At 52.3% G+C, this 22,092-nt stretch overlaps 1 protein-coding gene across 7 annotated transcripts in view; it reads right to left on the bottom strand.

Annotated features, from left to right (window-relative positions):
- MAD1L1 (mitotic arrest deficient 1 like 1) overlaps positions 1–22,092 on the bottom strand; it is a 312,878-nt gene that overhangs the window by 101,581 nt on the left and 189,205 nt on the right. For all 7 annotated transcript variants that reach the window (XM_084761271.1, XM_084761277.1, XM_084761273.1 and 4 more), the window contains 2 exons: positions 21,900–21,956; positions 6,686–6,774 (listed from right to left, as the gene is read on the bottom strand). In XM_084761271.1, coding sequence (XP_084617397.1) covers positions 6,686–6,774; positions 21,900–21,956 — 146 coding nt within the window. The remainder of the gene's footprint in view (positions 1–6,685; positions 6,775–21,899; positions 21,957–22,092) is intronic.

Genomic DNA, 22,092 nt, shown 5'->3' with positions numbered 1-22,092 from the left:
CCACAGAAAATAAAAGGGACAGCATCAATAACTTCCTTAGAAGTTAGAAGCGACAGATAGGGGCGGGCAATGACCCCCACAGCTGGATCCCTGATTATGAGTGACCCCAAGGGAGCTCTGCCAGCATGAGCACCCCGCAGGGGCTTGCAGAAGCAGGATGGGGGAGGTTGAGAAGGCACTAGGTAGAAGGTCTTCCAGAAACTTCGTGCACTTGAGGAAATGCAAGTGACAGCTTCTTCCTGTCCGCTCAGCTCTCTGAACAACTTCAGCAACAGTGTCTGTGCCAGCAGAGTTGTCTCTGTAGGGTCACTGCATGTGTCACCCATTGCCGTGACATTGCCTCATCCCAGGAGCACCAGGCTCCCTTGGCTGTGCTTTGTAGACACCCTCCGTCTTCTGGAGGATGGATGAGTCAAGCTGGTGCCCATTAGGCTGCAGCTGGTGAGCAGGTCCCTCGGGGAACCAACTCTCTGCCTTTCTTGGGAGCATTTTAATTATGACTTCACGTTTAAACTGTTCATCAACTTAATTCTACATCTTGGTTCGGGTGTTTGCTTTGTTTGCTCCTTTGGAGCCAGGGTGTCGAGTAGCTCAGGCTGGCCTTAAACTCTTGTGTAGCCTAGATGGACTCTGAACTCTGATCCTGCTGCCTCCATTTCCCCAGGCTGGGATTACAAGCAGAGCCCCATGCTGGGGCTAGTTTAGGCTTTGGTTCAGAGGGGTGACTAAACCTGCTAGTAGAAAGCTGGTGTGCCTGTAATATCCTTCAGTGGCCACAGGCTCTCTATATAGCAGTGTCCCTGTGTCATTCCCGATACCGGTCATTTGTTTCTCCATGTACATGTCACTTTTGTTGGCAGTTTGTCAATTTTATAGATTTTTCCCCTAGAAAAACAGCCTTTGCTTTAGCATTTTTCTCAATTGTGTTTCTTTTTTTCAAGTTCATTACCCCTTCTTCCTCCTCATCCTGGCTCCCTTGCTTGCCATGTCCTCCTGGTGGCAGAGCCGGGGCCTCTGCTCTGTCAGCTGGAACGCTGGGTGCCGCAGGTTCTCTTCTCTCCACGGATCCAATGTAGTGAGAGTGTTTTCATTAGTGTGCACTTGTTCATCTTCCCTTCCGTGCTTCCAGTGTGATTCGCAGGCAGTTCAGAAGCATGCTGTTAATCTCCACATGGGTACAACTTTTCCTCCTGCATTCTGTTACTGATATCTAGTTTGAGTCTGGTGTGTTAGGATGACGTTTTCCCTGTGCACCTTAGATGTGTGTGCTTGTGTGTGTGCATATGCTCTGAGGGAGCAGAGGTAGAGGAGGGTGGCCTAGCAGTAGCAGACACAAACAGAAATACATCTGTGTATGCACACGCCTGTTCGTGTAATGTGCATGTGCTCATATGAACACCCATGCAATGCATGTGGGAAGCCAGAAAAGGACTTCCCAACAAAGCAAGCACCAGCATTTGCGGCCTTGTTACACTGCTGCTGCTCTGCTCTGGTGAGGGAGGGGCAGGTGGTGTTGGGGGACCCATGAGAGAAGAAGGCTCCCCTTCCTCTCTTTGTGGCCCAATTTTAGGTGTTTGTGTTTGCTGCTACTAGGCCATCTCAGCTCCTCAGTTGGCCACATCTATCCAGGTCTGCAGGTGAAGGAAGCAAGCCTAGGAGGAGAGGGGCCGCCCAGCGACCAGAGCTGGACACTAAAACCTCTTCAGTAACCAGGCCCCCTTTGTCTACCGGCTTCTTACACCCATGGTGCCCATGTGCCAGAACTACAGGTTGGTCTGTCTCCTGAGAGGAGGAGGGGCCTGGGCTGAGGAAGAATGTCTCCTCACTGTCAGCAGATACTGCTGTCCCCTACTCAGCTGCCAGAATCACACCCTCCAAGTCTGAGTCTCCAAAGATACACTGGGCCACAAGAAGAGACCAGAGGATGCCTGCCATGAGCATCCCAGTGGAATGGTCCACACAAGCTCCCCCGTGGGAAGACACAATGACAAGTGACAAGCTGCCTAAACAAAAGGTCTCCTGCAACTCGCTGATCCCTCTCCTAGAGAGGGTGACCCAGGCAGAGCACACAAGGCACCAGTCACAGAGTTCTTGCTTTCCCCTGAGAAAGGCCAATGTGTCCAATTCCCCATCACAGTATCCCTCAGCTTCCCAGAGCCCGAGAATGCCCGCTCAGGCTGGGGCCCAGCAGGCAGTGAGCATGGCTGGGAATGAAGACGCTGTGGAGTACGACTAATGGGTTCTGACCCAGATATGCAAGCCCACAGTCTACCCAGCTGCTAAACCCATGGACACTTAGGATCTGTCAGAGATCCTGTCTGACAGCAGAAAGTAACGAGCCGGATTTGTTCCAGGCGAGAGGCCCTCAGCTGCCACCACTTGGTTTTGCACTGGTGCTCCCCAGGCTGGCTTCACGGAAGGATTGTGCAATGCCAAAGGTGTGTGCAATTCACATACCATACTGACATCTGTGCAGCTACTGTGATGTATGTGCATGCCTGTGGAAGCCAGAGGCCAACAACAGGTGTCTTCCCTAGCCCCCTCCATCTTAACTTTTGAGATCTGATCTCTCACTGAACCTGGAGCTCACAGCTAGACAAGCTAGGCAGCAAGTCCCAGGACTCCTCCTGTCTCCACCTCCCCAGGGATAGGATTATATAAGCTGCAATACCTGGCTTTAAGAAATAAACGAACAAACATGGGTCCTGTGGATCAAACTCATGTTGTACAGCAAACTCTTTACCCATGGAGCCATCTCCCCAGGCCCTTGCCCCGTATATGTGGCCAACAGCTCTACGCAAATCCACCACCCCTCCTCCTCACAGTGCCCCCAGGTAGCAGCACTACCCTGCTCTGTCCTCTGCGCCTGCTAGCTGCCTGTGTACACAGTCGTGGTCCTGAGGGAAGGGCAAGCTGACCTGAGGTAGGGCTCGCCTGTCCATTCTCTTTCTCTGAGTCAACCACTTCAGAAGTGGCCCTCAGGAGTTGCATGAAGGAGCAGCAGGAAAGGCACTTCAGGTTCAGGAGAGGGATCCACAGGAGAAGTGAGCTCTTGTTCCAAGAGGGCAGCCTCAACAAGGGGCCCGTACTCTTGGCCAGCTGGAGGAAAGTGAGACTTTAGAGTCCATATTGCCAGTGTCCCTTCTAAGGTGAGCTGGGGCAGCAACAAGGGGCCAAAGACCCAGCTCCTCTGTGGAAGTCTTAGGTGGGCTGCCCCTCCGAATGCTCTTGAGCCAGAAGGTAGCACGATGGGTCCCAATTTGTCATCGCAGTAAAACAAGATGCCATACATAGCACAGTCCACTTGCTCACATAACAATGACAAGCACACTGAGTGCACTGTGGGAAACTGAGGTACGATGGTACAACGTTTGACACAGCTGGGAGGTTAGAGAGCAGGACAAATGGGACCAAGCATGCCAGTGCCAACAAAGAAGGGCCGTGCTGGTTGTTGGCTTCTTTGTTTTTGCATGTGTTTGTTTGTTTGTTTATATTTTTGTCAACTTGACACAAGCTGGAGTCATCTGGGAGGAGGGAGCCTCAGTAGAGGAACCGCCTCCATCAGATTGCCCTGTGGGCAAGTCTGTGGAGGACTTCCCTGATTTATGATGACGTGGGCAGTGTCACTCCTGTGCAGCCAGTGTTGGAAGTACAAGAAGGCAGACTGAGCAAGCCACAGGAGCAAGGCAGTAAGCAGCATAGCTCCACGGTCTCTGCTTCAGCTCCTGCCTCCGGGTTCGTCCTGCCTTGAGTTCCTGCCTCGGCTTCCTTCAAGATGGGCTGAAATATGATCAGGACATGTAAGTCAAATAAACCTTTCCTCCCCAAGCTGTTTTTGTGGTCACAGTGTATATCACAGTGATAGAAATCAAATGAAAACAAAGGCTTTGAGGTGGCAGACTACCTTGCGGGAGGCAGGCTCAAAGAGGGAAGGAGCTAGGCTGACTATGCATGTTTGGCCCAGCCTGAGCCATCTGCCCAAGGCATGGCCTCCACTTGAGGTCACTGCACAGAGGCCCTGCTTGCCCGGACTTTCCTACCACACATGCGCCAAACCCTCAGGAGTCACCTGCACACCCTGCCTTGCCCTCGGCTGGAAAGCAGAAGTGCAATCAGAGCAGAGAGGGCTCCAAACTCACTGACCTGCTTCTTATCAGCTCCAAAGGCGCCTCACTCACAGCTGTTTTTCCAAAGAAGACAGGAGGCTTTGATCTTAGTGTGGAAGATGTGAACAGCGAAGCCCCTTTTTAAAAACCTAACAATCATCAAACCTGAGGTGCACCACCCTTAGCAAACCTGACACACCCTGGTCTACACTCCCACAAGAGGCTGTGGGGAGAAGAGGCCTGCAGACAACACAGTACTGTGGTATGAGGGGAGTGGAGCTGCATTGGGGGCCATGCAGCTAGCCAATTCCGTAAATATGACACTTGCCCACACCCAAATCCAAGCCCTCTGCCTACCAGCTGATGTGGAGCTGAGTACGCAGGGCTACCTGCCTTGTTTTTTTTTTGTTTTTGTTTTTTGGTTTTTTGAGACAGAGTTTCTCTGTGTAGCCTTGGCTGTCCTGGACTCGCTTTGTAGACCAGGCTGGCCTCGAACTCACGGGCTACCTGCCTTGTGTGGCCCCAAGGACCACACTGAATGCAGGCAGGCTAGCAAGCACTTTACCTCAGCTCCCCAGCCTTAGAGACAGCACTTCTTGCCAGAACCTCCCAACCAGCTGCAAATGAAGGCTGCCCTGGCTCTGCTGTCCCTGGCTTCAGGGACCCAGAGCCCACATGGACTATGCTTCCAGGTCCACTAGATGCCCCCCACTACCCCTCCCCCAACACAAGTGCACATGAGGTCTTTATCACAAAATGGATGTTGTGGAGTATCAGTGGGAAGTGTCTGGTGTGTCTGCCCAGGAGCAGCCTCTCTGGCTTGGCTGAGTCTCACAATGAACACTTCCCAGCACTTGGCCAGGGCACGGCTGCTGGGCCTTGCCAAGTCCCTCTGCCTGGCCTAGGCGGCCAGCAGTGCCTGATGCCTGATGCTACAAATCAGATCATGTCACTTTTCTGCTTTAAAATGCCTAATGGCTTCCCACTACTCACAGGATAAAACTCCCAACACTCACCAGGGCCACATTAATTCTCCAGCCACCCAGGCAGCCACAGTCCCAGCCTGTCCTCTCGCACCCAGATGCATGACCCAGGGACCCTGTCCCCACATGCCAGCTCTCATAGCACCACCCATAATTAACCAGCCACAAGCCCATGTGAATAATATCCCCCCATTAAGCTCTGAGCTGATGAAGACGGAGTGTGTGGCTCTCCTGGCCAGTCAATTATCCACTCTGCTCTGCCCTGACAGCGCACAGCACACGCCACGCTGGGACAAATGCAAACAAACAGCTCTGTGCCTGGTAGCCCCACAGAGCTACTTCCCAGGCCTGGGTCTGTGTGAGAAGTGCTTTGGCAATGAGAGGGAACCTCCATCCCATAAGGCACCTCAGCGCTATTCACCGAACACTTCTGGGAAAGGTGCCAAGAAGTAAGCCTTCCTTGTTCTAACCTCAACAGCCCTGCAAAGCAGTTGTCAGTCACCAGCCATTACCCAAAGAGAGATGGAAGTTGGAAGAGCCTAACAGACAAGGTCAATTCCACACAGAGGCAAGATCCCCAGATAGCCTCTGGGACACCAAGAGCCCAGCCAGAGAGGGCTGCATCCCCTCCCCCAAGCTCCATGCCACTTCATCAAGAGACCACTCAGTGTCTACAGGGCTTTCTTGTTCCCTAGGCCCCGTCCCACTCAACAGAAGCATCCAAAGGCATCAAGTCCTGCATGCAAAGCAGAAGCAAGTGGCCGACTCAGTACAGTCCTCCTGTTGCCACTCACAAGATGCCCGGGCAGTGGTGACAGCCATCCCACAGCCATTACAGACAGCAGTTAGAATGGCAGGGCCTGTACAGGCTGGAGGAGAACCTGAAGACAGTTCAGAGGTGGCATCCCCGTGAGAAAGCCTGGGTGTAGACAGGTGCCTGCAGTTCCCAGTGCCAGGGAGGCAGAGGCAGGAGGGTCCCAGGAGCTCACTGCCAGCCAAGCTAGCCCAACTGGAGAGGTCCAGGTTCAGTGAGAGACTCTATCTCAAGAACTAAGGTGGAAACTATTTGAAGAAAATTCCCCACGCACACACACACACACACACACACACACACACACACACACACACACACACACACGAACACTCAGGCACACATACATGCATATGGCAAAAGCAATAAGTTGTCTCCAACCATGCACCAAAGCCGCCCCACAAATAGTCACCCTGAAGCTTAACCAGACTGCTCATCTTTCTGTGAGACAGTCTCTGAACGATGCTTGTTTGCACCATTCAATAAAGTGCTGGCTGTGAGCCCCCCAAAGGAGTTAGGCCTGGTGTCTCATGTTGCTGGCAGGAAGGCAGGTCCCCATGGACACCCTGACGGGAGTGTCTGTTCCTCTTAAGCGTGGAGAATGAATGCCAAGGGGCCAGCTGTCAGTGACCTGGGGCACGACACTAGAAAGGCAGGGTCTCAGCAGACAATGTAACAAAAACAACAACCCTGGGAAGGCGGGATGGCAAGGGCTCTGGCAGGCTCTGCTCCTGCTCTGGGGAGTGATATGTGTGGCAGCCAGAGGCCAAGAGAGGAGGCCATACCTGAGTGCGTCCACCTCCTCTTTGCAGAACGGGAAGCTGGCCTCAGCTGAGCTTGTCTGGGTCCTTAGCATCTTCAACTCCATCTCCAACTATAAGGAAAACACAGGGTAAGTGGTCAGCACATGCAAGGACCCACAGCCCAGGTCCCTGCTTCATCCCCAAAGTCCTGAAGTCTGCATCTAACATCTCTAGGCTGGATGCCTAGTTTGTGCTGGGGACGTGGGGAAGAGGGCCGTTTGCCTTGCCAACTGTAGCCTGGATCCCCCCAGCCCACAAGGCATCCTGAGTCAGGTAAACTAGGTCCTTTCTCTTTCTCGATGCTCCTATTCCAAAGGTTCATGTACTGCTGAGGAGAGCTACAGCGCCTCTGAGACAGAGAGGGACAGAGTAAGTAGAGAGACTACAGTCTAGAATTACCTATAGGGTGTAAAGTCACAGCATTTCCTATAGGGTGACACGAGCTTAGCTTGTCCTGAGCCAAGGTTTGCAAGCTGCTCTGCACACATGCTGGGGGGAGTGGAGGTGGCAGAGAGGGAGCCAGACAGACCCCAGGCACAGAAGACACAGGCAAACTCAATCAGCCAGGCCCAGGGGGAAAGCAGATGGCTGCTGAACTGGTGGCTTCCTGGACAGCAGGAAACTCACCCAGAGCTGACCCTTGCTCCTTGAGTGTCCTCAGCCCCATCCCTCCCAAGAGATGCAGAGTCAGTGCAGGGGCCTAAGGAACACAATGCCAACAGTCTTCAAGGAGAACAGAAACCTCCTTAGGGATGGACCACAGGTCAGTGTCACGGCCTACAGCCCAGCTCAGACCCCTCACCCACCCCATCTCCAGCCACACTTGGCCTCCTGACATCCCGCTTTCCAGACTCTAGAATCACGAGCCAAATAACATCTTTACACATTCTGCTATAGCTATACAGGGTGGGGAGGAACAGGGCAAACTGTATCTCTCTGTGGGTATGCATGTGTGGGCATGAGCATGAATATGGAGGTCAGAGGTCAGAGCTCAGGCGTCATTCCTCAGGAGCCATCCAAGCTGTTGGCCTTGGACGCAGGGTCTCTCACTGAACCTAGAACTTGACAATTCATCTAGGCAGGCTGGCCACCTGTCTCCATCTCCCCAGAGCTAGGGTTGCATGAGTTCCAAGGACTGGACTCATGCCTTCATGCCTTCACAACAAGCACTTTACAGCTGAACTGTCTTCCCAGCCCCAAGGATGGTTTTCATCTTCACATGCTGCCAGCTTTTATTCCTAAGACACTGACACTGTCATTCATGGTACAGCCCCTCCAAGGCGAGGAGTAAGCAACATGGCGCTCACTTCCAGAGAGCCCTCCCCTTGCCTCTACATTCTAATGTGCTTTATAGGCTGCGGTAGGTCTCATAGTTTCGAGAATCTGATAGACTGGGTCCTGGCTGTACTGGACAGACCCCAGCAAACTTCCTGCTGCTCATTGTTGGAGGAGGTGGCAAGGCTGCAAGGTCTACTGCATGGCGCTATAGGAAGGGGTGTGGATGTGTGTCTATCTGTGAGTGTGTGTGCACACGCATGCATATGCACACTCACAAGCACACGGAGCCATACTGTGGGTGTAGGTCAGAGGATGACTTGCAGGAATTGGTCTGTCCATCCACTGTATGGGTCCTGGAGATCAAACGCAGGTCACCAGGTCTGTGCAGTGCCTTTACCTGGGTAGCCATCTTGCTGGCCTCATAAAGGAGTCCTTCTCGATAGTAAGCTCTTGAGCTTTGAAGAGACCAGTTAGACACACATGCACACACTGTTATCCTGGAACACGTGCTTCTCTGTGTACTTCCATGCCCCTTGCAGAATGGAGTACAGCTGTCCTTGTGCACCTTCAGTACTGACAGGCACATCTGCCCGCTTCCTGCACTGCTTTGTGGCTTGAATTCAGATGAGGCATGAATAGCTGATGCCTGCTCAGATGCTTACAAATGCCAAGTGGCCTTGGCAGCCACCTGTTCCAATTTCTTTGGTTCTGCGTAGAACTCATCAGGAAGTCTTCTCCTTTTAGTAGCAGAGTTTAGTCCATTTATATCTTGCTATCTGTATTGATTTCTATTGCATTAGGCTCCTGTGCTTTTTCTCTTCTGGCTTGTGAGCCTGTTTCCTTTTATGTGTCTTAATATTCAGCATTTGTGCTGTTAGGTACTGGCTGCTTTAGGCTGCATCTATACCTTTCTGTATTGGCCTGTACCAGGGACAGGTTCCATTAAATGTCTGACTAGTTAGATATGCCACCCTCCTCACTTGGTACACTTGGTGAAATTTATTCCACATGTTCACCTGTTGGGCTGAATGCCCAGATAATAAAGCCTGGTACTCAGTACTGATTTAGGACACTTAAGACGTCTTTCTCCAGTGTGGGCAGTGGCACCCATCCCTGGAGCTCTGGACAGAGGAAGGTGACAGTGGGACTCCTCCTCTTCCACTCTGATCACAATGGTGACAGCTCATCATATCACTGTCCCCGAGCAGGCCTCCTCTATCAGCTCCCCGCACCTCTGACCATCAGAAACGCATCATGAGCTTTTAAAAATCTCTTGCTGACAGACATACAGCACATGCAGGTTTTGGGCCTCATTGGCCTTTTTGTTCTTGTAACCCGCCAATCACAGCCGCTCTCCATTAGACAGAGGATTCTGTCAGCCCTGATGCTCTGATGGGTCCCACAACACAGCTAAGTATGCTTCCACTTCATGGAAACTTTCCACAACATCTTCCCGTTCTTGCTGGCAACGATGGACAGCCCTTGCTTTATTCCCTCATCTTTGCTGCACTCCTTCGTCTGTCCAGGTGTTTCTTTCTAAACACCTGCATCCTGCATTACCTGGCACTCACAACGGATTCTGCCATGGCACTCCCTCCCAGTACCCTGCCCTCTCCCACCGCCCTGCATGCCTGCTGCATTTCCTTGGCCAGCTCCTCCACTGATGCTCTGGGCCTACTCATGCCCAGGTTCTAATACATGGTAAACTCCACTTTCTGACAAACTATGCTGGGGTCAACTTCTTTGGCTGTAGACATCTCTATCCTGTTCCTCAGCCTCCTACCTTTGATCTCCCTAAATATGAGCCTTACTGCTTAGTACAGGAGGCTCCTATCAGATCCAGTTCCATACCTGAAGTAATGAAAATTAATGGCTCACAGGACAACATTCAGAGGGTGAATCCTCTCATGTGAATCTTCAGCCTCGGGTTTATGCTCAAACACCCCACCCCACCCCCACCCCCCGCCGAACAGTTCTCTTTCCCTGCTAAGCCTGCACCAGGCATGCTTCCTACCCACTATCTTGGTTCCTTGACCAAGACTTCCCCTCCACCACCACTGTAAGCCTACACACACACACACACACACACACACACACACACACACACACACACACACACACACACACGCCCAGTATACCCACAGCTATCCTATCACACATTTGCTCTACTGTGTCATGACAGTCTGCCACTGCCTGGTTTCAGGCCCATGACCCATGCTTCATGAAGGATGTCCTGCCCTCCCCTTTGTGGGCACCTGTTCCCTTCCAGCCAATAGGAGCTGACTCATGTTTGGGGTTGGTAAACATGGGATGAAGGGAAGAGAAATTTGGTTGTGCCTGAAGGTTTTAGCCTGTACCTATCTATTTTCTACCTCACTGAGGAAAACCGGGGTCTAGAGTCAGCTATAAAAACAAGAAAACATGGGACTAATTGGATTGCGTCTTCAGGGACTCTGCCAAATGCCTCAAACCACGGGCCAGATTCCAAACTCATCCTGCTAAAAGGATTTCACACACAAAGTGCTTTTTGGAGGGATCATCTGCAGCTGAGCAGCAGAGCCCCACGCACATGCCTGCCAAATGAGGGGGGATCGAGGTGAAGAGGAGCCCTGTGCATGCTGGGGGGGGGGTTCTCTCACCACCTGCCACTGCCCCGTCTCCCACTTTGTTCAAACTGAATGTCCTAGAGAGGCTGGTGCTGCCCACCCCATTCTCTAAGACCAGCAGGCATGTGACTATTTAGCCCTTTGGCACTCTCCTGGTAGGACAGCTAATGTTCCTGATATCCTCTACACCCAGGTGTAGCTGGACACCTGACTCTGGGGACAGCCAGCATGTGCCTCTCAGCAGGCTCTGCTCATGTATACCAGGGATGGGATGGGGATGCTGCCCACTGCTCACTGCCCATCAAGACTCTGTGGGTCCTCAGGGCCACCCAGCACTGCGAGCTATAGCTAACAGTTGCAGGTGACTGACTGCTCTTCCACACTAGCTCCTATTCCTCCGCCTCCAGCTGCTATTCCAATGCTGTGCAGCCTACTGCACACCAGCCAGGCTGAAGGGCTACAGAACAGGGCGGGTGGCCCAGGCCTGGCTGGAGGGTATGAGGATGAACACACCTGTCCCTCAGGTGAGGCTGGATGAGCCAGGATGTACTCTAAACCAGGACAGGGAATGCGGAAGACCCAGCCTGCCACTGACCTGAGCAAATGACATAGACTTTTCTGAGCCTCTATAGTGAGAATTTTTGTTTATTTAAAAATCCAGTTATGTTACGTGAATGTTTGTGTTTTAATCCCAGGTGTGGGATATGGGGCTGCTTCAGTTCCACCCCAGCCACCAACTATGATTGTCTCAGGCTCTAGGAGGAGCATGATTTTTGCCAGCTGCAGATAGTTTAATTCTGGGGGCTCTGGAGAGGGTATAAATGGGAGAGTCCTGACAGTGCCTATGGCAGCAGCTGGTCCCTCGGCTGCTGGTCTCTGCAGCTGCATTTGCTGGTGCTGGTTGATGGATATTTTGCAAAGAGTAGACTTGCCCCTAGGGACCCAACACCCTTGATCAGCAGGAAGTAATCTAAAGAGGTCTCCGCCCCTCTCCCCTCTAACCTTTCTCACTTACCTAGTGTCGGAAGGTTAAAGGGACTGGGGTGAAGAAGGGTGGTCGATAGAAAAGCCCAATAAACGTAAGCCTACAGGCGTCAGGCTTCTTCCGTCCTAACAGCCCCATCACAGGCTGTTAAAATAAACTAGATGGTGGCTCAATGAGACCAACAGATCTATCAGACCAAACTCCCAAATGCTGGTCCTGCTGCTACACATGGAGAAAGACTCTTTTCTCTTCTCTCGCTTGCCCACATACCTGTACTGTCTACTCAGGTAGCAGGCACTAAAAAGGCATATGTAAGTGGGGCATAGTGGTACATGCTGTATTCCCAGCACTGGGGAGGTAGAGGAAGGAAGGCCAGCACTGGCTACATAGTGAGTCTAAGGCTACCCTGGGCTCATGAGACCATGTCTCAGAAGTACAAAGTCACTTATAGAAAATCCAGGGTAGAGCCCAGCCCCAGCCCTGGCTTTCTAAGTACCTTACAATTCACACTGTCTCAGCCTCATCACAGGCAAGAGGACTCACGACACTCTACCTCTGTGCCAGGGACACCCTGACCCCACCCTGTTCCTCATCTGAGTTCTGGCTGGCAGAGACTGAAAGACAGGCAATGCAGGTGACCTCAGGGTTCAGCTCTGCTGGAGATGGCATGTTTGGTGGGCCAACATTCTCCTGTGGTAAAGTAGGCTCAGGACATTTTCTGCACTCCACACCTCCTCGGTGTGGAGAAGGGATGCCAGCAGTGTCCCTGCTCTAACGTCTGGGAAGACTTTTGGGTCTCTTCTTGGGCTAGGTCAGGCCTGGAAGGTGTGAACAGGCAACAGTGGGAAGCAGCAAGACACAGGGTGAGCGCTGCCTCTGTGGGACTGTGGGAGTCTAAGCTTCAGCCAAAGGCTGTCGAACAGGAAGCCTCATTGCGGCCAGGGCCTGAGTCTCCAGTTTCAGAGGTGCAGAGAAGTCAGGTGCCCTCGGAGCTGGGTCAAACCTCCGAAGCGATGGACAGAATCAACGCAACTCTATCAAAACTGCAAGCAGTGACTGGAGGGGAGGACGGCGGTGGAGTGCATGCGCAGCCCGGGTTCCCAGCACAGCAAAACCGAGAGCTTCAAACGCCTTTCTTGCAACACTGGGTTTGGTTTTCTTTCTTTTTTCCTTGTTTATGCTAAAATTCACAGGTACGTGCAGGGGACTCTGAACAGACAAGATGATGCTGATGGGCGCAGTGGTTACTTTTCTTGAAGCTGCAGTGAAATACCTGATGAAAGCAACTTAAAGGAGGAGGCTCACAGTGTGAGGGTGCAGTCCATCGCGGCGGGGACGGCATGGTGACAGGAGTGTGAGATGGCTGGCGGCACTGCATGCACAGGCACGAAGCAGAGAGGAGGAACGCTCGGCTCACACTCTCCTTTTAACTCAATCCAAGACCACAGCCTATGGCATAGGACTCCCCACATTTGGGTGGTCTTCCTACCTGAGTTAACCCAATCCAGAAACTCCTTCAGACATGCTCGGAGGTGTGTCTCCTAGGTGATTCTACACCCCTTGAAGCTCACAGGCAAGACTTAGTCACCACTGTGTGTGTGTGTGTGTGTGTGTGTGTGTGTGTGTGTGTGTGTGTAGGGGAGGTGGCAAAGTCACAAGGTTCACATTAACCTAAGACCAAAGGGACACTAAAGATAACAACTTAGGCAGTGGCCTATGGAAGAACCCACAGCTGGCACACCCAGCTGCTATCCGTGAGGAGGCCATGCCTACTGGATACAGAGAGAAGAGGCTCTGCAGGGGACAGGATTCAGACAAGTGGCCATGCACACACAAGATCCAGGCTGGAGCCCTAACTTGTGCCATATTAAAAAACCACCTCAAAGTGGATCCAAACCGAAATGTGAGACCAAAGTCACCAGAAGGAAAAGACAAGCAGGGGAAGATGGAAAGAAAGACAGGTGAGTGAGAACGCAGGCCGGATCTTCCCAGCTTCGGATCAGGCACCGGTTTCTAAGCTTTATCAACAGAATACAGCAACAAAAGGAGATAACAAGGCCTCATCACACACGTGTCTGTATGCCAAAGGACACGGTGAGGAGAGTCTATAGGACAAGCTACGGCATTGCTGAAACGGAGCTCTGATAGTGGCCGAGTGTGCAGAATACAGGAAGAGCTCATACAGCAGAAAGCACAGCTTTAAGATGGGCGAAGGGGTCCAGGGATGCGGCTTAGCTGGTAGTGCGCTTGCCAATTAAGAACAAAAGGCAGAGAGCAGATAACAGCCCACTTCCGTCATTCCTGGTATTGGAACTTCATCTTCCTGACTAGTATGGCTGGAGGCAACTCAATGCAGTGGCTCTCACAGCGGCAGACTTTGATCGTGTTCAGAAAGGCGACCTCTCACAAGTGATTGAGATGAACATCCCTCAGAATTGCAGAAGGCTGTCTGCAAGAGACAGCAGCACAGGGGAGGGTGGCCAAGACCCCCCACCCTGAGTATGAAGAGCCCCAGTGCTTTCATGACCAGAGCTCTCTGGCAGCTCAGGAAGGCACAAACCCAACTTGCAGCAGAACCAGGGATGCTCTCCCGAGAACACTGACCGCTGGGCACAGACACTCACTGGCCCTGTGCGGCCCAGCCCCGAGTCTTGCCAGGTCTCTTACCTATAGGCTCCACCAGCTCTGCCCGGAAGCATCCCTGAGATTCAATTCTAAGGATGCTGTGGCTGCCTCCCCAGCAAGGCATGGCCTCCTACTAGAGACTGTGCTGTGGCTTGGGTGGTTTGTGGTTTGATCCTGGGAGCAATACCCAAGTCTACAAAGTAATAACCAGAGCAGAAGCTCAGTACCCTGCCCCTTCTGCCAGCAGTTCTAATTAATGAGGCTGCTACTGGGCACCAGCGTGAGCATGCTCATCTGTATACCTAATCCTGCGTCGTCTCATCATTCAGTGCTCGGTACATACCAGTCTCCATCTGGACCAAGTACACAGATGAGTGCCAGGTCCAGGGCTCTGGAGAGCTCTCAGGCTGCCACAATCTCACCAAAGCCCACTCTGGACGGACATCTCGGGCTCTAAGGGGTAACTCTGAGATGACAGTGGGAATTCTGAAGGAGGCCACCAGAGCCCAGGGAAGTATCTGAGGAGCTGTGTCTTGGTAAAGGGGCAGAGGGGTCTTAAGCTGAACTCTCTCCCTACTTCCAGTTCAGCGTGGAGAGAGACACAGGGTACATAAGGCTGCATAACCACTGCTAGCTCCCCGGCACCTTGCTGCTGAATGCAATGGGCCTCTCAAGTGGGAAGCATCCACAGAGGCCAGCTTGTAGTTTCTACCCAGGGCTGCCAGGTCATCACTCCAAATACAGGGAAGAGAATTCTGGCAGCTCCGTAGGTGCGCAGCCCAGGGTGTAGGCTGCTGCAGAGCAGGCTGGCTGAACCCCATGAGGGATAGGTTGGATGGTCAGCTGCTGGAAGGCAAGTGGTAGGATACACGCTGAGCCTGTGTGGCTTCCCTCGAGGAGCCTAACAGGTCAGGCTTGGGGAAGTCCAGCATCTCAGATGCAAAGAGTAGAGACAGGGTGGAAGGCTGAGGAGGTCCAGAAGCAATATGAATAGCCCCTGCCAACCTGCTTCAGCAGGGCGTCGGCTTCTTCTAGTGGGCATGTGCAAGGTGCACCCTCACAGGTACACAGGGACTAGGGGAAGGCAGCTAGGTAAAAATGGGGCAGTGAACACCGAGTTGGCCATGCAAAACAGAAGGGTGTGCACTACCTGCCAAGTCCACATGATGAAGTAAGTCCCTCTGGGCAGCAGTATGAGGCAGGGGAGACTGGACACTCAATGGGGCCAGTTCCTTCATAGAACTCTCTCAGGCTCCCTGCATGCAAAGCTGGTCTGGGAACCAAGGTACAGCTTCCCCAGGCCCCTAATTGGCCACTAGACTCTTGGCTTCTAGAGCTGAGACCCAGTTTCTACTGCTTTGAGCTGCCTAGTGCTGTATGCTTTTGTGTTAGCATCAGGGTCAACCCAATGCATCACCACTGAGCTGTCCTGCTCCCTCAGAATAATGCCTGGGGAAGCAAGTCTTTAAGGACATGCTTGCCTAATGCTGTAGCTGCCTCAGTCTGCATGCCACACTTACTAACATACAGAATATACCCACAACGGGAGAAAGGCTGAAGCTTCACCAGCTGGGACCAGCTCTGTGGAGGACCACAGAGGGTCCAACTGTGGAGTTCCTCAAATAGGAGGCCATGCACATAAAGCTGCTCGTGACATGGTCTTGGCTACAAAGAGCCCATTCCAACACCGACAAACACTACAGGGAGGCAGCCAGTGCTAGACACCATGGTAGCTTCCCTTCACACCGTGTTCCAGCATAATCTTGTACCCAGTAATGCAAACCCAAAAGGACAGACATGGAGACAGGATGAACAAGTCAGTCTCAGAAGTAGGAAGGGCTGACAGGAAGTGGCTGGCTAGGACCACAATGGCAGGCTATGAGGAGACCAGATGAGTGGGAAGGGCACACAAGACCATGGTCCCCAGTACTCACTTCTATGACATCCACCTGACCCAGAATGGCACCCTGAACAGGCCTGGCCCTGAAGGGTGTCAGACAGACTTGGACTTTAATGAGCAAGCAAAGCTCTGGGAGGCCATGGAGATGTGGAGACCACACACTGCACATGGTCCTCAGAACTCAGGTCTTTCTCCATGTGGAACCACAGGGTCTATACTGTTGGCTTGTTTGTTTAATTTAGGCTGAAGAGATAGCTCAGTGGTTAAGAGGGCTGCCTACTCTTGCAGAGGACTGGGGTTCAGTTCCCTGGATCCACACAGCAGTTCACAACCACCTGTTAACTCCAGCTCCAGAGAACTCCACACACTCTTTAAGTTGGGTATGGCGGCATGCACCTTTAATCCTAGCACTCCAGAGGATGAGGCAGGTGGATCTCTTTGAGTTCCAGGCCAGGCTGGTCAACACAGAGAGGAGGGCAGCAGACAGCCAAGGCTACACAGTGAGCCCTTGTCTCAAAGAATGCAAATGAAAAGTATTTAGTTATTTTTGTTCCATGTGTGAGTATTTTGCTTACATGGATGCATGTGTACCACAGATGTGCCCAATGCCTGTGGAAACCAGAAGATTCCCCTGAAACTGGAGTTACAGATAGTTGTGAGCCACCGTGCAGGTGCTGGGAACTGAACCCAGGTCCATTGCAAGAGCAACAGGTGTTCTTAACCAAACCATCTCTGTAGCACACACAGGTGTGCGTACATACATACATACATACATACATACATACATACACACACACACACACACACACACACACACACACACACACACACACACACACACAGAGCCTCCTCTTTCTTTGTGATCTGGTCTCATGTAGCCCAGGCTGGCCCTGAGCTGGGATGACAGTGAACTTTTAGACTCCCTGCTTCCACCTCCGGCATGCCAGGGTTGCATGCAGGTGCCGATGCATACCATGCAGTGTCAGGGATGGAGACCAGGGCCTGTGCCTGCTTGGGCGAGCACTCTAAGTACCAAGCCCTGCTGTCAGGTCATCATACCAAATGTCTGCCTGTGAAGAGAATGTGTGGCTGGCTGCAGAGGGGGACACTATCTGCAAAGATGCTCTCAGAGACGGAGTGCGAAGAACGGCCAGACTGATTCTACCACAGCCTCTCTGGGGACAGAGGCCCCTCCTGGTCCACAAAGCTCCACTGGGAATAAGACACAGAGGGCAAGGAGAAGCCATTAGGAGAAAATAGTAATCAAGAGAAATGACTGCTTAATTACACTGGATGGGAGGGGGCTGCCTGTTAAGACAGAAAATAAATCCACATTTCTAGCTCCCTGAAGTCTATAAAATATTGGAGGCCTTTTATGGTTGTAATCAAAAACCTCATTTCTCTAGCCACTGCTGGCCGGATCTAATTAGGGTGAGGTATGCTAACGACGCAAGCCTGGCCCGGGACCATTGCTCCTTGTGGTATTAATTGCATTTAAAGAGGAAGCATGAACCACACTCATGCTCACTAATTAGTGTGAGGTTACTAATTAATAACACAAAGTCAAACTGCCTTTGTCCTGCCATTAACGATTAGCTCAATATGGCACAGCGTCCTCTTCTACTACTTGTGAACAAGCTTGGAGTCAGATTCCAGCAGGCAGAGGGCTAAAGCTGCACGCATCAGGCATCCCTGGGCCAGTCCCTGACAGTGCCGGATGCTTGCGTGCTTCCGCTACCTGCAGGCCACATGAGCCTCCTTCCCAGGGCTGGGGTGGTGGTGGTTCCGCTGGCCCTTCTTCACAGCATCTCAGCCTGAGGAAGACAGCAGGCTCAGAAACGGGCTGTGCAGCCCACTGGCCTCCCAGCCTCACTGCCTGCTCTGAGGTACACTTACCCCTTTGTCTCTGGTTCTTCTCCATTAAGAAAAGAGCTACTAAAGCCGGAGAAGTTGGCAAGCAGCAAGAACCTCACAGGCAATTCACTCTATAAATGGTGGGGAGGGGATAGGGCCAACCAGAGGAGGGTGGACCCAGGGCCCGTGCACAGCTGACTGGAGAGGTGACCACCATAGCTGAAGAGAAAGTAGGATGACAGAGAGGGCCCTGAGGCTGGCCTCTCCGCAGTTCCATGGGGAGCCCTGACAGGAGCCTCTCTTCTACAGGCCTCTTAAGGACACTCAATGGCAACATCAACTGCATCTCATGAAGCCACGACAGAGGGACCAGGACTCACAACACAGGGCGGGGGTGGGGGAGCCTAGGAAAGGAGGCAGTTGTGGTGAGTATGCCTCTAACCTGAGCACCCGGGAGGCTGAGGCAGGGGAATCATGAGTTTGAGGCCAGCAGCCTAGGCTACAGAGTTGGACCTTTACTCAAAAAGGCAAAAGCAAGGCTGAGATGACGGCATTGTGCCTGCCTCACAGGCAAGGAGGACCTTGATTCTGACTCCCACCCTGCAGAAGCCAGGTGTGACAACGCAAGCAATGGGGAGATGGGAGGTAGAGAGAGTCAGGTCCCTAGAGGCTCATGGGCCAGCTGGCCTCGCCTAGAAGCCAATGTTCCAGGCCAATGAGAGACCCTGTCTTGAACAGCAGAAGTGTCCAAGGAATGACAGCCGAGGTTATTCTCTGATCTCTACATGTATACACTCATTTGTGCACACAGGTACAAATATATACTTACAGACACAAAGAAACACAAAATAAGGAATAAACAATAAATAAAATGGAGGAAATAAATGAAGTTGTCAGCAGCAAATGCAGCCATGAAGGCAGGAAGAGAAAGGTGGAAGGGCTTCCAGAGAAACGACAGAAAACATTCTGCCAACCAATGAGCCAGGTGACCTGGGCTGCACGGGAGCCAAGGCAACACACAGCTGCTTAAAGTAACCCCAACACTGAACAAGACTACAGTTGTGTGGTGGGGCTAGGCACTCATGTGATACACTGCTCCACAGAGTGTAGCTCCTGATGCTCTGAGGAAAAACACACACACACACACACACACACACACACACACACACACACACACACACACACACTTCACCAAGCTCAGTGTGGCCAGGAGGCAGGCGAGGTGTCTGGGGCAGCCAAGCCTCAGAGGTCACTGACAGTTGGGGCATGAAGATGGATCTGCCATACCCCAGGTCACTGCTCCTCCTGAGGCCAGGGTAGGGCTTACTCAGCTAGCAAGGACACCCCTGAGCCCCTCCCAGTACCTGTGGGAAGGATGGAGGCTGTGAGATAAACACACGCATGTGACCAGCAGCTGTGTCCCAGGTCCCCAAGCACTGCCACTTCTTATTTTCCTCTTAAATGGGAAGAAGTGAAATAAACAACTTGAAATGACCTGAGATTAGGCAATCAGAGGCAGAGATCAAACACTGGCCTGAGGAGACAGCTACATCCCCAACCCTAAACAGACATGAAGGAAGCCTGCCCCAGGGGCCTGCATCCTATTCTGCAGCAGCAGAGATGGGCATCCTACAGCCTGTGGCACCTGCCCCTCTCTCTCTCTCAAGGGTCAAAGACAACCATGATTCACAGAATCTCGCATTGGCCACTGTCTTAGGGTTACTATTGCTGTGACAAAACAGCATGACTAAAGGCAACTCTGGGAGAAAAGTATCTACTGTGTTCATGGTTCATCATCAAAAGCAGTGAGGGCAGGAATCTGGAGGCAAGAGCTGATGCAGAGGCCATGGAGGGGTGCTGTTTATTGGCTTGCTCCCCATGGCTTGCTCAGCCTGCTTTCTTATAGAACCCAAGACCACCAGGCCACGGATGGCACCACCCACCATGGGCTGGGTCCTCCCATCAATCACTTAATTAAGAAAAAGCCTTGCAGTCTTATGACTGCATTTTCTCAACTGAGGCACCCTCCTCTCTAATGACTCTAGCTTGTGTCAAGCAGACATAAAACTACCCAGCACAACCATGGTCTCCAAGTACCCTAAAACCAGGGGTAAGCCTCTGCAAGAAGGACAGGCTGGGACTGGGGAGTTAGACCAGGGAGAAAAGCACTTGCAATAAGAGCCAGAGGACCTGAGTTTGATGCCCGGCACTCAAAGCTGGAGAGGGCAGCAAGTGTCTGTAACCATAGATGGAGGTAGAGACAACTCAAAGGACAGCTAGCCAGAAATACAGTGGTAATGAGACACTACCTCAAACAAGTGGAAGAAAAGGACCTATGCCTTCTGACTTCTACATGCCAAGGTGCATACATGTCCTCCCTCCCTCCCTCTCACACATACAATGTAGATACAAACATACATTAAAACAAAAAATGAGGCAGGGGTAGAAGCCCAAGCTCGTTGAGACCAGAGCAACACAAGTCAAAGCCCATGCTGCCAGAGGCCCTGGGATTCTAAGTCCCTTTCTGTGGGGATTGCAGGCAATAGTGCTTTTCAGGTCCTAGGAGTTTCAATGAGGGCCATGTGAGGACCAGTTAGGACCTCAGCACTATGCCACTTAGTAGCCCCATACTCCCGCACCAAGATGTGGAAGCCTACAGCCAGACTAGGAGGCTGCTTCTGCACCCTGCCTCTAAAATGGACACGGGGCACATGGTTCCTCCAAAGTGACATGGGACATACAGGGCAGAGCCAAGCAGCCATGCTTCTGTGCCTAGTGCACCCTGAGTAACAGCAAGCTTAGCCACAGAGCCCTGGGCCTGGCATGTGCTTAGCGCAACTCATTTCTAATTCTTCCTGGCCTTGTGTACATTATGAAAACAAGGCCCTGGGGTACATCTCAATTCAGGTCAGCACTGAGGAAGCGTACATGTTGATGCACAGAACAGCAGGGTCTCCCCAGGCTGTGCAGACTGATTCTCAGCTCACACAAACTCCCACAATCTGACACGTGGCTCCCCCAATGGCAACAGCAAACAGACCATCACTAAAGGAGGGAGGAGCGCTTGGATCACAGGGATAAAAGGGGGGCCATGTGTGGAGACAAGAGGGTTACTACACTAGCCCGCCCACAACCAACACTGCTTGGGTAGAACCAGATCATACTAGCCCTGACAACCTGCCAAAGTCGAAGAAAGCCACCATGCCCACTGACAGACGCTACACTCCACAGTCCACAGACCCTCCTCCACACTCACTGCTGGACATAACACCCCATAATCTACAGGACCGTCCCCTCCATGCTCCCCACACTCTAGGCCATAGACCTGCCTGACCTGCCACCTTCCCCTCTCTGATGCTGTCTTCCTGTCAGCTATCAGCTGGCTGATACCTTGCTGCTTGATGCTGGTGAGAACACACCGTGTCTGTAGCACTTGGTGATGGGCAGTGGACACACCCAGTATTGCACAACCTTCCCTGATTCTGTATTCCATGTCTGGTCTCTCCCACCCCCAGATCAAAATCTCAACCCTGACCCAGAACCTTCAGGGTCCCCACAAGCCACCCCTACTTGTGAATTCTAATCCACATCTCAGAGTCCCACAGGCAAACCCCATCTGCATTATCTTACCTGTGCCCTTGAGTGTCTACAAGCCTATCTTGCTTGGGCTGACCTGGCCAGACCCAAGCCCTTAGCCATAGACTCCCAAAGGCTCCCTAGACACCTGCTGGCTCACCCCAGGACTCAATCTCTACCCCAGTTCCTTCCACTCTGAAGTTTCTGATATCAGACAAACACCATGGCCACACAGGAGGATGCGCCTGGAGGCCAAGTCCTGCTGGGGGAAAGGTAAGAACTCTCTTGTGTCTGGATCCTGGACTCAAGGTGGTCTGCCTCAGGCTGCCCTTCCCCTGCACAGCACCAAGCGAGCCCCACTTCAGTACTCACCGTGTCAGCTCTCTGCTTCTGAACCCCAAGTTCCTCCAGGGCCTGAGACAGCTGAGCCTACAAGATAAGACCAAGGGAGTCAGGGTTGAGAGGAGATGCCTGGCAGCACTGGAGTCCAGGTCTGCCACCCTAGTCAGGCCCTGGGTAATATGAAATTCTGAGCCCACAATACCTGCTATGTAGTCATACATTG

This window comes from Acomys minous, assembly GCF_964271855.1.
Source record: "Acomys minous genome assembly, chromosome: 16".
NCBI lineage: Eukaryota > Metazoa > Chordata > Mammalia > Rodentia > Muridae > Acomys > Acomys minous.
This window is presented reverse-complemented; position numbering and strand designations above follow the sequence as displayed.